The 14,129-nt window shown below is 46.3% G+C and overlaps 1 protein-coding gene across 1 annotated transcript in view; it reads right to left on the bottom strand.

Moving 5' to 3' along the window:
- Positions 1 to 14,129, bottom strand: part of LOC309855868 (uncharacterized protein) — a gene marked incomplete at its 5' end in the record, with an annotated part of 86,830 nt that overhangs the window by 47,425 nt on the left and 25,276 nt on the right. Inside the window, one exon of the mRNA XM_082716508.1 lies at positions 6,466 to 6,539. Coding sequence (XP_082572634.1) covers positions 6,525 to 6,539 — 15 coding nt within the window. The 3' untranslated portion in view covers positions 6,466 to 6,524. The remainder of the gene's footprint in view (positions 1 to 6,465; positions 6,540 to 14,129) is intronic.

The following is a 14,129-nucleotide window of genomic DNA, read 5'->3' on the forward strand; positions in this document are numbered from 1 at the left end:
AAATCATACGGTATGTAACTTTTTAAGATGGCTTTTTCCTTACTCGGTAAAATTCCCAGGAGATTCATTCAAGGGATTGTGTGAGCCATGCCCCACTTCTTTTTATTGCTGAACAGTATTCCAGGGCATAGAATGATGTACCACATATTATTTAACTATTAATATGTTGAAGGACACATGTAGGGGCGCCTGGGGGCTTCAGTCTGTTAAGCATCTGACTTTAACTTAGGTCATAATCTCAGGGTCCTGGGATCGAGTCTTCATCAGGCTCCCCCACTCAGCAGAGAGTCTGCTTCTCCCTCTGCACCCCCCACCATGGTCTCTCTCTCTCTCTCAAATAAATAAATAAAATCCTTTTTTAAAAAAAAAAAGAATACATGTATGAGATACCCAGTTTCTTGACATCCTCACCAGCATTTGGTGTTGTCACTACTTTTTATTTTAGCCATTCTGATAGATGTGTAGTAGTATCTCATGGTGGTTTTGATTTGCATTTTCCTGATGGCTAGTGATGCTGAACATCTTTTCATGTGTTATTTGCCATCTGTATCTCCTCTTTAGTGAAATATTTATTTATGTCTTTTGCCCATTTTTTAAAAATATTTCTTTAGTTATTTTAGAGAGAGAGCATGAGTGGGGAAAGGGTCAGAGGGAGAGGGAGAGAATCCTCAATCAGATTCCCCACTGAGCGTGGAGCCAACATGGGGCTCAAGCCCAGAACCCTGAGATCATGACCTGAGCCGAAACCAAGAGCCAGACACTTAACTGACTGAGCCACCCCAGCACTCCCTGTCCATTTTCTACCTGCTCTGAGTTTTGAGAGCTCTTTATATATTCTAGATACAAATCCTTGGTCAGATACATAGTTTGCAAATACTTTCTCTAGTCTATAGCTTGATCTTTCATAGAGCAAAACTTTCAATTTTGGATAAAGTTCAATTATACTTTTTTCCTTTTATGGATCATGATTATAGTGTTAAGCCTACGAGCCCTTTGCTGAGCCCTAGGTCATGACTTTCTCCTGTGTGGTTTTTTTGTTTGCTTGTTTGATTGTTTTTTGCCTACAAGTTTTATAGCTTTACACTTTAAGTCTGTGATCCCTTCTGAATTCATTGTTTGTATAAGGTGCGATGTTTGGGTCAAGGTTTTATTTGTTTGATGCCCATGGATGTCAATTGCTCCTGCACTTTTTGTTGAAAGTCTAGCCTTCCTTCAGTGAAATTGCTTTTATTTTTGTCAAAATTCAGTTGAGCACATTTGGGTTTATTTCTGGGTGCTCCATTCTGTTCCACTGATCTATGTGTCTACCCTCCACTATTACTACACTGTCTTGATTACTGTAGCTATATAGTAAGCCTTTACATTGGAAAGAGTAATGTCTCCCCAGTTTATTCATTTTAGAAAGATTTTATGTATGTATATATGTATGTATTTGAGAGAGAGGACAAGAACAGAGAGGGGCAGAGGGAGAGAGAGAAGCAGATTCCCCACTGAGCAGGAAACCTGGTGTGGGACTCGATCCCAGGACCCTGAGATCATGACCTGAGCTGAAGGCAGATGCTTCACTGAGCCCCCAGATACCCCCCATTTATTATTTATAAACATCATTTTAGCTACTGTAGGTCCTTCGTCTTTCCATATAAACTTTATAATAAGCTCATCTATGTCTACAGAAATCCCTGCTGGGAGGTTGAGAGGGATCCCATTGACCTATAGATCAATTTGGGCAAAACTAACATCTTTACTATGTTGAGTCTTCTAATTCATAAACATAGTAAGTCTCTCAAATTATTAATGTCTTCTTTGGGTTCTTTCATCAGTATTTTATAACATTCAGGATACAGATGAAACATGTCATGTTTTGTACATTTTTTGTTAAGTTTTATACCTAAAAATTTCATTTCCATTGGAGCAATTATAAATAGTGTTGTGGCTTCTCATTTAGATTTCTACATCGTTAGTATACAGAAGTGTGACTGATGTTTATGTGTTGATCTTGCATCAGATGACCTGGCTGGATTCAATTATTAGTTCCAGAAGAGGTTTTTATTTATATCCCCTGTCATTTTTTATGTAGACAATCAAGTCTTCTACAAACAGAGACAGTTTTACTTCATTCTTTCCAATCCGTATGTCTTTTATTCCTTTTTCTTGCCTGCTGTGCTGGCTAGAACTTTCAGTACAATGTTGAATAGAAGTGATAAGAGCAGACAAGCTTGCCTTATTCCAGTCTTAAGAGGCGAAGTATTCAGTCTTTCACCACTAAGTATAATGTTAAGTGTCAGGGTTTTTAAAAAGATGTTCTTTTTTTTTTTTTTTTTTTTTTGTAAGAGAGAAAGAGCGAGAGTGAGAGCAGGGGCTGGGGATAGGCAGAGGGACAGAGAGAATCACACTGAGCTGAGCATGGAGCCGGATTCGGGACTTGATCTCATGAACCTGAGATCATGACCTAAGCCCAAATCATGAATGGGACACTTAACTGACTGAGACATCCAGGCATCCCAGAGATCTTTATGAGGTCAGGGAAGTTCCCTTCTCTTCCTAGTGTACTGAGTTTTTGTCATCAATGTTGAATTTTGTCAAATTTTTTTCTGTGTTAATTGATATGGTCATATGATTGTTCTTTCATTTTTGATATGGTGGACTTTACTGAATGATTTTAAAATAGTGAGCCAGCCTTGCATACCTTGAATAAATCCCACTTGGTCATGGCATGTAATTTTTTTATACATTGTTGGATTCATTTTGCTAATATTTTATTTATTTGAGAGAGAGAGACAGAGAGACAGAATACAAGCGAGGGGGGGCAGAAGGAGGGGGAGAAGCCGACTCCCCACTGAGCAGGGAGACCGATGTGGGACTTGATTCCAGGACCCCGAGATCATAACCTGAGCCGAAGGCAGATGCTTAACCAACAGAGCCACCCAGGTGTCCCCATTCTGCTAATATTTTGTTGAGGGTTTTTGTGTCCACGTTCATGAGGGATACTGGCCTGTAGTTTGCTTTTATTTACTTGTTTGTTTTTTGGTACTTTCTCTGGATCTGCTATCCATCTGGAACTCTGACAATATACATGTCGGATGTCTTGTTATTTCCCACAGGTCTCAGAGGCTCTATTATTTTACCAGTCTGTTTTCTCTCTGCTGTTCAGACTGAGTAAATGTTGTTGAAATGTCCTCAAGCTCTCTGATTCTATCCTCTGTCATCTCACTAGACTATGGTTCCGGCAAGTTTCTGTTTTTGTTTTTTATTTCTGTTACTATATATATTTTTTTCAGTTTTATAATTTCCATTTAGTCCTTTTTTATAACTGGTTTCTCTTTGCTGAGATTTTTCCACTTTTTCATTTATTTCAAGAGACTTTGCGATTGTTTACTGAAGCACCTGCGTGATGGCTGCTTTAGAATCCCCGTCAGATAATTTTGTCTTTTGATTCAGCTCGCTGTTGATGTCAGTTGACTGTCTTTCCTTATTCAAATCATGATTTTCCAAGTCTTAGTATGAGAGGTGATTTTTCATTGTATTTTGGCTATTATGTCAGGAGACTATTGAAATCTTTTATTTTAGTGGGCAGCCATTGCAGGTTTAGCACACAGGTCCTGGCCTTCCTTTCCAGAGCCTCTGCCATGCTGATTTGGTCTGCTTGTTAATGCGGTACTGATGGCGCCCCCACGGGTCCGCGCTGGGGCCACCTAAGGGAGCCCAAGGCGCTCCATAGGGCTGGGCTGCCTGAGGCCTACGAGTGGAAAAAGTGAGTCTTGAGTCTGTGGAAACAATGAATCTTCCCCGGTTTTGCTTGCTCTAGTGCAACCTCCCTTGCCTGTGCTATATACCATCCTGGTATCTCTTACGGGGAGAGAGCGCTCTCAAGCCCAGGGGCCCTGACAGGCTTCCTGGGCCGGAGTACTTCTTGTGGTTAGATTTGCCCTTGATGGCCTGGCCGTACCGTATCTTGTGGTAAGGGAGAAGAGTCAGGCCTGGTGGGAAAGAACACTTCCCCTGGCTGCTTGGTGTCAGAAGGCCTCACATTCAGTCCCGAGGAGGAAGCTGCCTACCTAAGCCACCTCCTGTTGCTAGGCTGGGGTTTGGGAAATGCTAGGCCTGGTTCACCCTCTTCTGCTGGGCAGGAAGTCATAGGTACCTCGCTACTAGCATGTTTCTCCAGTCCTGGGGTCCCTAACCATTCTGCCTTCCTCTTTATGCCTTTTGGAATTTTTCTTTGGTTGCCTCTTGAATTATTTCTAGGATTTATAGTTATACTTAGCGGGGAGAAGCAAGGAGAAATGAGTCTGTGCCGTCTTGTCCGGACTGAAAATAGAAGACCGATTTTGCACTGGTTTCTGCTGTTGTTTCTTGGAATGACTCAGGCTTTCATCTGCCCCCTGTTTCTGGGCAAAGAAGCTCAGGTGGCTTTGCCTTGGTTAATATATCAAGCTCCCAGGTTTTTTGAGGTGTGTGTGTATATGCACATGCACGCAAGAAAGAGACAGAGGGAGACAGAAAGAGACAGACAGAGAGGAGAAAGGCTGGCAGAGATCAGCCCTAAAAGAGAGCGTGTGTTAGAGTGGGGCAAACACTCTGACAGGACATGGAGTTAGTTGGGAATCTGTCTTGCCTAGAAGATACTCCTATGCCACTATATTCACAGGATCATTATTTTGAGAAGTCAGAAGCACCAAAATTTGGTATCTCCAGACAGGATGGTGGCAGAAAATACGGTTTTAACACATTCTCCTCCCTTTGTGTAAAACCTTAGGACACCAGTGTGTGGCACATTCTGTGCAGCCCTGCTCCTCAAGGAAAACAAGATGGAGGCTGGAGACCACTGCCCATTATGGCGGGCTGAAAATCATGACACTCGCCACCAAATGTCCAACGTCCCAATCCTTAGCATCAGCCAACAGGTTACCTTACATAATAAAAGGGACTTCGCAGGTGTGGTTATGTCAAGGATACTGAGATGGGGAGATGGTCCTGGCTTATCCAAGTGGGCCTCATGATAGAGTTCATCTAAGAGAGAGGCAGGAAGGGGAGAGCCCGAAAAGGCCATGTGACTCTGGAAGCAGAGGTCAGAGAGTGTGAGAGAGATTTGAAGACGGCCTGCACTGGTTCTGAAGATGGAGGAGGAGGGCATGAGCCAGGGAATGCAGGCCGGCGACCTCCAGAAGCTGGGAAAAGGCTGACTGTAGACTTCTGATAGCCAGACCATTAGGATCATAGATCTGTGTTATTCTGAGCCACGTAGTTTGTGGGAATGTGTTCCAGCAACAACAGGAGACTAGTGTGCTGACAAAGGCCAGGTGACCCGATCAGAGGCAGGAGGTTAGGGGGGTAATGCAGAGTGGGACGAGTGAGGCTGCGGCTAAAAGCAGGAGACTCTCCGGTCTGGGAAGGTGAAACCCGAGACATTGGCTTGAAGACAAGACCACTGCTGTCCAATGGGACTCTCTGTGATGATGGAAATGTTCTATATTTGATTTCTCCGGGAGTGGAGCCCCTTGCCACATGTGACTACTGAGAACTTGAAATGTGGGCCAGTACTTCGGAGGCATGGAATTGGTAATTTGATTTACTCATTTAATTTCTGTTTGAGTTGTAAAAGCCACAAGTAGCTAGCGGTTGCTGTATTAAACAGGGCAGGTCCCTACCATTAAAAAGAATGTGGGGGAGGCGAACACAAACTTACTCATTTAAAGTCTTCAATGCTAGAAAACTAGCCCACCCAAAATAGCTTGTATCAAATTAAAGAGGCACCAGCCCTTCCCTGGAGATCAGATTCCTCATAACCTCTACCATAATGTAACCACAAGTCTAAAAGATTAAAAAAAACACAATAACAACAACATCTAAACAGCAAGTAAAATTGCTATAATGAAACCCAGAAACTTCACAGGAGATGTGTGGGCTCAGTCCCTGGTCAAAAGCCTGTGTATTCGAAGAACCTAGAATAATGCTGATCGCAGAGTAAAAGCTGGAAGCTGGAGCAGATGGAATTTCAAAAGCACAGAAATCTGAGGCCCATTTAATGGAGAAAGACCTATTCCTACATGCCTCGGAGGTCCAGGGCAGAAGCAGATGGTCAGAATGGTGACCCTGAGTCACAAAGCAAGGCCATATTGTGTTCTGAATTATCTGAGAAGTCAAGGCCATGAACGATGCCATTTTAGAAAGGAAGGAAGAAAAGAGAAAGGAGGGGAGGATGGGAGGAAATGAAAGGAAGAAGGGAGGGAGGAAGGAAGGAAGGAACTCAAGATGGGTAAGTGCAAAACAGGACAAAAAACAAGCTCTCCGCTCTCCTGCAAAACCTGCTTTTAGGGTCTAGCATACGCTGTAGTCGATAGCACAGTTCTTTTTTACTGTCACTTACTAGGACCGATATGTGCTAGGGTTGGTAACTCACTTCAAGGACACTCTATCTCACCATGAACCAGCAACACCGTTCTTCGCCTCCTCCTCCTGCCTTACCTGCCACACAACTTCCCAATCCAGATTGATGCGGTCAGCCACCAGCACCGTTCCCATCTTCAGGCTGCTGAGCCCTGGGGGAGGACAAAGCACAGTGGTATAGACGGGATCGTCTCAAAAATGGTCTCCATGAAATATTACATAGAAGCTCAGTGCACAAGAAAGCGATACACGCCAATATGGAAAACCATCCAAGGCGTGTTACACAGCGAAGTGATATCACACCCCCCAGCATGGCTATAATCAAAAAGGTAGACACTGACAAGCATGTGTGATGACATGGAGCAGCTGGGACATTCAGAGACTGCTGGTGGGGTATAAAATGACTGGAGGTTACAGGGGACTTCGGAAGACAGTCCGGACATTCTTCAAAATGTCAACCATAGAGTTATCACATGGCCTGGCAATTCCGCTCCTTGGTAGACACTCGGGACATGAGAATGGCTGTCCATACAAAAACTTGTCATCAAGTGTCTGTAACGACGTGACTCATAATAGCCAAAAGTAGGAAACAACCTGGTGTCTACCAACTGGTGAGTGGCTAAACACAATGTGGTCTATACACATCTATATACATCTAATATCTAGAATATTATTTGGCAATAAAAAGGAGGACATTCCAATTTATGCTACAATGTGAAGGAACCTTGAAAACACGGTGCTCAGTGAAGGAAGCTGGTCATGAAAGACCACGTGCTCCCATTTATATGAAATCCCAGAACAGGCAAATCTGTAGAAACAGCAAGGAGATCAGTGGTCGCTTCCAGTGGGGGGAGGGGGCTGGTGATAAGAGAGTGATCACTCTAAAGCAGACAGAGTTTCCTTCCGAGGCGATGGAAACATTCTAAAAATGGACTGTGGCGGTCGTCACACGTATCTGTGAATATACTAAAAAACCACTGAATTGTACACTTTAAATGTGGGAATTGTATAGCATGTGAATTATGGCTCAATAAAGCTGTTATTTTTTTTTAAGAAAGCAAGCGATAGAATAATGCATATACTATGAGCTCATTTATATAAAAACCCAAAAACTACATATGCATTTAATATAAACATTTGTGAATGTATGTAAATATATAGAAGATGATTTGGAAGGATACCCACCCATCTGTTAGCATTGGTTACTTCTGGAGAGGGAAGCAGGACTGCCTTCTGTAATCACACTTCCCTGTTCCTCCTCCTACCGCTCTGGTTTTTTCTTCAAGTCGCTTTTGCAGGCATCCCTTCCTCTGCCCACCCCTTTAGAATCTCCTTTTACTCTTCAGGCTCTCCTTGAAGTGATGCTAAGACCACACCTTTTCCATGGCCTCAACAACCCCCATCCGTCTCCTGGCTGGCTCATGTCATTCACCTGCTAGGTACTGTGCTGGGACCTTTGATTCCTTTCTCTCCCTCCTCTCCCAGCCCTCAACCTGCAAATTCCATCAGTCTTATTCCCAATTAACCTGCTCGTCTCTCTGTCCTTCTCTCCTTGTCCCTGGCCTCCCATGTCACCCCAGCCACTGTTGTTACCTCCTGGATCAAGGGAACAGTCTCGTCCCTGGTCTCACAGCTTGTACAGGCCATTCTGCACACAACAGCCGGCCGGAGCCAACTTTTAAAAAAATGTGACTCATGTCATATCCATCTCCCTGCTTTAAAACCCTCCAAGAGCTTTCAGTTATGCTGTGTATAATATGCAAGCTCTTTGCTTTGACCTAATAAGATAGAGCCTTTGCCTAAATCTCTAATCTTAGCCCATCCTGCTAGGCGCCTAGAATTTGCTCCCTCTTGAGGGACTCTGCACCTGTCCAAAATGTTCTCCCAGTATGTGCTTTGGTGAGTGCTGTGAAGTGTGTAAACCTGGTGATTCACAGACCTGTACCCCTGGGGATAAAAATATATGTTTATAAAAAATAAAAAATTATATTTAAAAAAAAATGTTCTCCCATTATCCACGTCTCAGCTTCAGTGTCAGCGCCTCAGAGAGCCCTTCCCTGATCATCCTAAGTAGGCCCTGACCTTGGTCAGTGTCTCATCCCGTCACCCTGTTTTATTAGCTCCCTTACTGTCATCCGAAATTATGTTTCATTTATTGGCTTATAACACATCTTCCCCACCCCTCAAATAGAAATTCCACGAGAGCAGTGACTCTGTTTGCCTTGCTCTTACTGACTCTCTAGCACCCAGCACAATACCTAGCGGGTGCTTGGTGAATGTCTGAGGAATGAATGAGCTAGGGGACAGATGGGGGTTGTTGAGACCACGGGAGATGTACGGTCTTAGCGTCCCTTCAAGGAGGGCCTGAAGAGTAAAATGAGATTCTAAAGGGGTAGGCAGAGGAAGGGATGCCTGCGAAGGCAGACCTGAAGAAACAACCAGAGCGTGCGACCCCCAGGTTTGGGGGCTTAAGCAACTGGATAGGTGGCGGGTACCATTCTCTGCCACTGGAAGACTGAGGGAGGAGTGGGGGTGGGGGGTGGGGATGGATTTAAGAACAGGGGTGTGGACATATTAAATTTGAGATGTGTGTCAGTCTTCCAGCTGGTGGTCCTAAGTAGCTGGCTGTATACAGAAGTCTAGACCTCAGTCAGGATGTCAGGGCTAAAGACATGAGTTTGACAATGAAATTCACCAGCCTACAGGGGATGTAGAAAGCGCCAGGAATCACCTTGGAAGGAAGTGGAGAAAGAGAAGTAAGAGGGCCTGACACAGAGTTCTAAGGTCTCCTGCATTTGTACCCCCCAGTCCTAACCTCTTGCTTCCCTGAGTTCCAGAACCACTACCAGACTGCCTTACGTAAACCCAACGCGTCCTGAAAGGACTGCATAGATGCCCGCTCTCCAAAGGGGTCCTGCTTCTGCATCCTCTATCCCCTCTTCATCAGCCAATGGGATGCCTTAACATCTCCGGTGCTGTTCCCCACCTCTCCGTCCCTGCAATAGGGCTTCCAGCCCCAGGAGCTCATCATCTCGTGCCTGGAACAACACAACCATCTCTTAGCCAGTAGTTCTGTCCCCAGTATTGCCCTGCATGCTGCCACCGGGGTCCCTTTAAAGTGCCCCAATCGTGGTACCAGTATATAGCAATGCCATCAGCCAGTATTTATCAAGTAATTCCACAAGTGCTTTACATGCCTTGGTTCTTTACAACAACCTGAAAGAGCAGCACTATTATTATGCCCTGTTGACAAATAAGGAAATAGAGACAGAGAGGGCAGGTAACCTGCCCAAGGTCACACAGCTAGGAAGTTAGTGGACATAAGCCGAGAGTCTGCGTGTAAGCACCAGTATCTCAGCATAGAGTCAGTAAATAAAGGCCTGCTCAATGGATGTGGGGCCCGTGATTTTTTTCATGTTGTTATTCTGACCTTGACTCTTTCATCTTTTCTTTCATTTTAAAATCTCATTTCATTCGAAGCTCAGACACAATAAAGTTCCAAAAGCAAATAATGGATCTTTTGCTGGGGTGGCCAAGGGAGTCAATCAAGGCACAGGCCATTATCCTCCTGCCTCGAGGCTCTGGCAAAGTAGGGTTGGTTTTTCGGTGTTCGGTGAGTGGGGCCAAGGCACAGGGAAATAAGATGGGGGTAAACCTCACGACACCCTGACACCAAGGCATCGCCTTGGCACTGCTCTGCTCTCCATCTCCCGGGGCAGGGTGTGGGGGGAGATCCAGGCTCACAGAGTAACTCATCTCAGGCTGCAGAGGTAGTCAGAGCCAACCGGGAACGAATGCCAGGAGCTGCCGTGGCAGCTGGCTTCCGGTCGCCCGGGTCCCTGCCCCTGTCATTCTGGAGCCCCACCGCCTCTCCCCGCCCGGGGTGGGATAACCACCAACCACGTGTGGCTCAGGGCATTTAAAGTCATTCAAAGAAAATTACATTAAAAATCGAGGGCCTCAGCCACACTAGTCACATTTCAAGCGCCCACAAGCCACAGGCGGCTGCTGACAGCCTTGTGAGAGTGCGTGGACAAAGATGATGTCCCTCCCAACGGGACGTTTTCTAGGACAGCGCGGCACGGCAGCTCTGCCAGCCACCTCCAGGTGCCGAAGCCTTCTCTCCGCTCTGCCAGTTGGGCTCTTCTCACTTCAGGGTCCTGGGGCAACTCGGAGATCTGCATTAAGGTAATAACCTTCACAATTGCGCCCCCCCCCATTGTTCACCTCCTTAGCAATGTCACCCTTTATATCCGCTGCCCGCAGTTCATCCTCAGCCTTGTCCTGCCTGCCTCCTCCTCTTTCTGGGTCTGGGAAGGTGGAGCTCCCATGGTTATTCACTCTTGTGCTGCCTCCCACCTGGATGACCGGGAGGGGGACAGCCCCTTTAGGGCCACACGTCTGGAAGGCCCCCTAGAGTAGAAATGCCAGACAGCCGTCTGCAGCCATGCCCTGTCATGCCACCTGCTGCCTGCTCAGCTCTCGGGGGCCTGGGGTGTGCTCACCCCAACCCTGGCCCAGCTGGCCTGAGAGCACATGATTTTGGAGCTGGTAAAAGAGACCCAGAACCTTTTTTTAAGACCCCAAGTTACCCGGATATAAATGAAACGTGATATGATGCTAGAAGGCAGGCAGCTTATTATCTGCTCTGCACACAGGAGGATGAGGGGGGAAGAGAGGCGACAAAGGACCCCCAGGGATAGCGGCGCTAACTAAGATACACTCACTCACCGTGGTCATGGAGAACGGACGGGGCAGGTTATTACAGCCAGCTGATGATCCAAAAGGCACCCTGGGAGACATGATGTGACCCATCCATGCCCTTCCTCGGAACCCTGGCTGGTTAATGCCTCCAATGAACTTTTCTCAGTTTGACATTAAAACGAGTACGTATATTCCAAGCTGATACTAGCTGACGGCCAGAGAAGGTGAGCAAGAGCCTGAGGACTGGGAAGGGTGAAGAGCCTAGAATGATCAATTTGCCACTGAAAATCTCCCTGTGGGTATCCGAGAGTCCCCTGTACACACTGTCCAAAGAGGGGCTCTGCCTGTCGAGGTGACTAAAGAGTTGAGCCCCCAAGACCTTGTCCGGAGGCCCACACCAAAGATGTATATATTAAAGAGTCAAGCCTGGGGTCTCCAGCTAGATGTCTCTCAGTCCATTACGAGTCCAGGCTTATGGTATAAGGTGGAGACAATCAGAACCCCCACCTTCTCATTTCCAGAAGCTTCTGAAGCAGAAGTAACTTCAGTGCAGTTCGTGCCACTTAACAATGAGCTGTGGCAGGGGAAGGCAGGCTCTGCCCCCAAACCCTGTGACAAGGGGGGGGGCACACTACCTCTAAAAACACAGCTGTAAAATGGGGGCACTAAGCAACACTCAGGGTGCTGACGCTCTCATGCTTGAAGTGCTTAGAGCACGGTGATAAACGACGGGGGGCCAGAAGACAAAATCCACATTCCTGAAAGTGAGAGTACTCGCTGGAGACATTTACTGGTTTTTGTCTTCCCTCTGAAGGGGGGGAAAGTAGGTCAACCCACTCAAAGCCCTGTGACCAGGAACAGTGGGTCTGAGAGGGAGTCGTTCGCTGAGTCCTGCCAAAACGAAGCAGTGAGAGATGTGCCTTTCATTTTAGGCCATTTGGCTGAGATCACTCGGCCTTGGGGGGAAAACTCGAGCTGTTGATCCCCTGGTGTGTATTCCTTGCGGGCCCTGGGAGCTGGGGGCAAGGGGAGGCTCACATTTTAAAACATGGAAATGCTTGGCAGGCGTGAGCTGGCAAGCACGGTGAGGTTTATGAGCGCACTGCGGGCCTCCTTTGGCTCTCAGACAAGGTGGACAAGGCTTGGGGCAGCTCGGCTAAATATAGGCAGCACAGGGGGGCTAAGAAGCAGGAGAGCTCGGTTTCATTTCCAGGTCTCGCAGTTAACCTTGGGGCAAATTCCCCGAGTGTCTTTCTTCCATATACTGATTTGTTCTTAGGAAGGCAGGGCTCTTGAATAGGCTTTCCTGGGCCCGGAGAAGGTTCACGCTGGGTCTGCTGTGTTTTCTTGCCTCATCTTCCCTCAAAAGATCCAAGTCTGGGGAAGAGACTGGCTGAGACTCGGTGGAAGGGGATGCAGCTGATATTCTTCTGGAAACAGGACGAAGTCACAGTGACCCACCGGGAGCCACAAGTCCTCCTGGATTAACCGAGGTTGTTGCCTACCCAGAGCCGGAAGGAGGCTACCCGACCCCTGGCACGGAAGCAGAGGTGGCAGCTAAGCATACAGAAATGCCAAATCCGTGCTCCTGCCGCCTGACGCACGGCTCTCAGGCAAGCCGAGAGAAACACAAGAATTTAGGGAGACAGTTTGAGCAGAAGATTCAGAAAGCGGGGGTGCCTGGGTGGCTTGGTCACTGAGGCGTCTGCCTTCGGCTCGGGTCATGATCTCAGGGTCCCGGGATCGAGCCCCATGTCGGGCTCCCTGCTCAGTGGGGAGTCTGCTTCGCCCTCTGCCTCTGCCCCTCCCCTGCTTGTGTGCTCACTCACTCTCTCAAATAAATTTTTTTTAAATCTTAAAAAAAAAAAGGAACACTCAGAAAACAGGCAGTTCCCACCCTTTGTCACTGTCCACATGCCGTTCCCGTCCTCAGTCAGATCCCACTTGTTCGGAAGCAAGGAATCCAGACCAAGGCAGCTGCTGGCCAGTCTATAGTTAGGTGGCAGTGTTCTTAGGAAAAACCTAGACTCATCAGGGAGCCCAAGAAGCTGAGCCCAAGAAAACGATTTAGTATTTCCTGCTTCAAGACTCTTGGCCCTAATCTCATTCCTGGACACTTCCACTAGAAGTCAGCGTATCCCTGTGTGGTAGGAATATGTGGCAGCAGTTCCTCTTGTTCTCAGATTGCAATATGGATAAGTGTTTCTTTTATAACACTTCTACCTTAAAGGAAAGTATAAGGTAGAAAAGAAGAAGCACTCTACTCCCACCACCTAAATATTAGTACTATTAACAGCCTTTTTGGAAATTCAAGTATCCAAGCCTGGAGTCAGGCTCCCGCTCTGTTGCCTGGGTAAGTTACAGGACCTTTCTGAACCTCAGTTTTCTCATCTGCAAAATGAGATACTACTCACTAAATAAAATGAGATACTACTAGACTACATAAATTACCCAAGTGTTGCAAGGAAGAGAGAATTTAAGTAAAGCGGTTTGGGAGTCCCCAACAAATAGGAAGTGATCAATAAAAGCTGGTCGCTGCCATCATCATCCTCATCATCACCATTCTACGTGCCTATGTGCCAAACCATCATACTGATGGCTACGTACTGTTTCATTTAGGGATGGTACTACTTCCCCACTGGTCAACATTCCTGCTGTTTCCAAGACTGTTGCCGAGAACATTCTTGTATGTATGTTTTCTTGAACATCTCTGACCATTTCCTCAACATGAAATTCCTAGAACTGAATTCACAGGGTTATTTTTAAGGCCCTTGTTACAGACCGCAAAACGGTGTACTAGAAAGATCATACTCACTCATGCCGCCACCGCCAGCACAACACGTACCAGTACCTGTCTCTTCCTATTTTCGCCAACACTGAGTAATAAAATCGTTTTAAGTCTTTGCCAACTTCACAAGGGAGAAAATTTTCATTCGTATGAATTTGATTATAAGAAATGATATATGCTTGATGCTCTCTGTTAAACTTATACAGAACTCACTTGTTCCCAGAGACAAAAATCTATAACAAAGTCTTAA

The sequence above is a fragment of the Mustela nivalis genome (genome assembly GCF_964662115.1).
Source record: "Mustela nivalis genome assembly, chromosome: X".
In the NCBI taxonomy this organism is placed as follows: Eukaryota; Metazoa; Chordata; class Mammalia; order Carnivora; family Mustelidae; genus Mustela; species Mustela nivalis.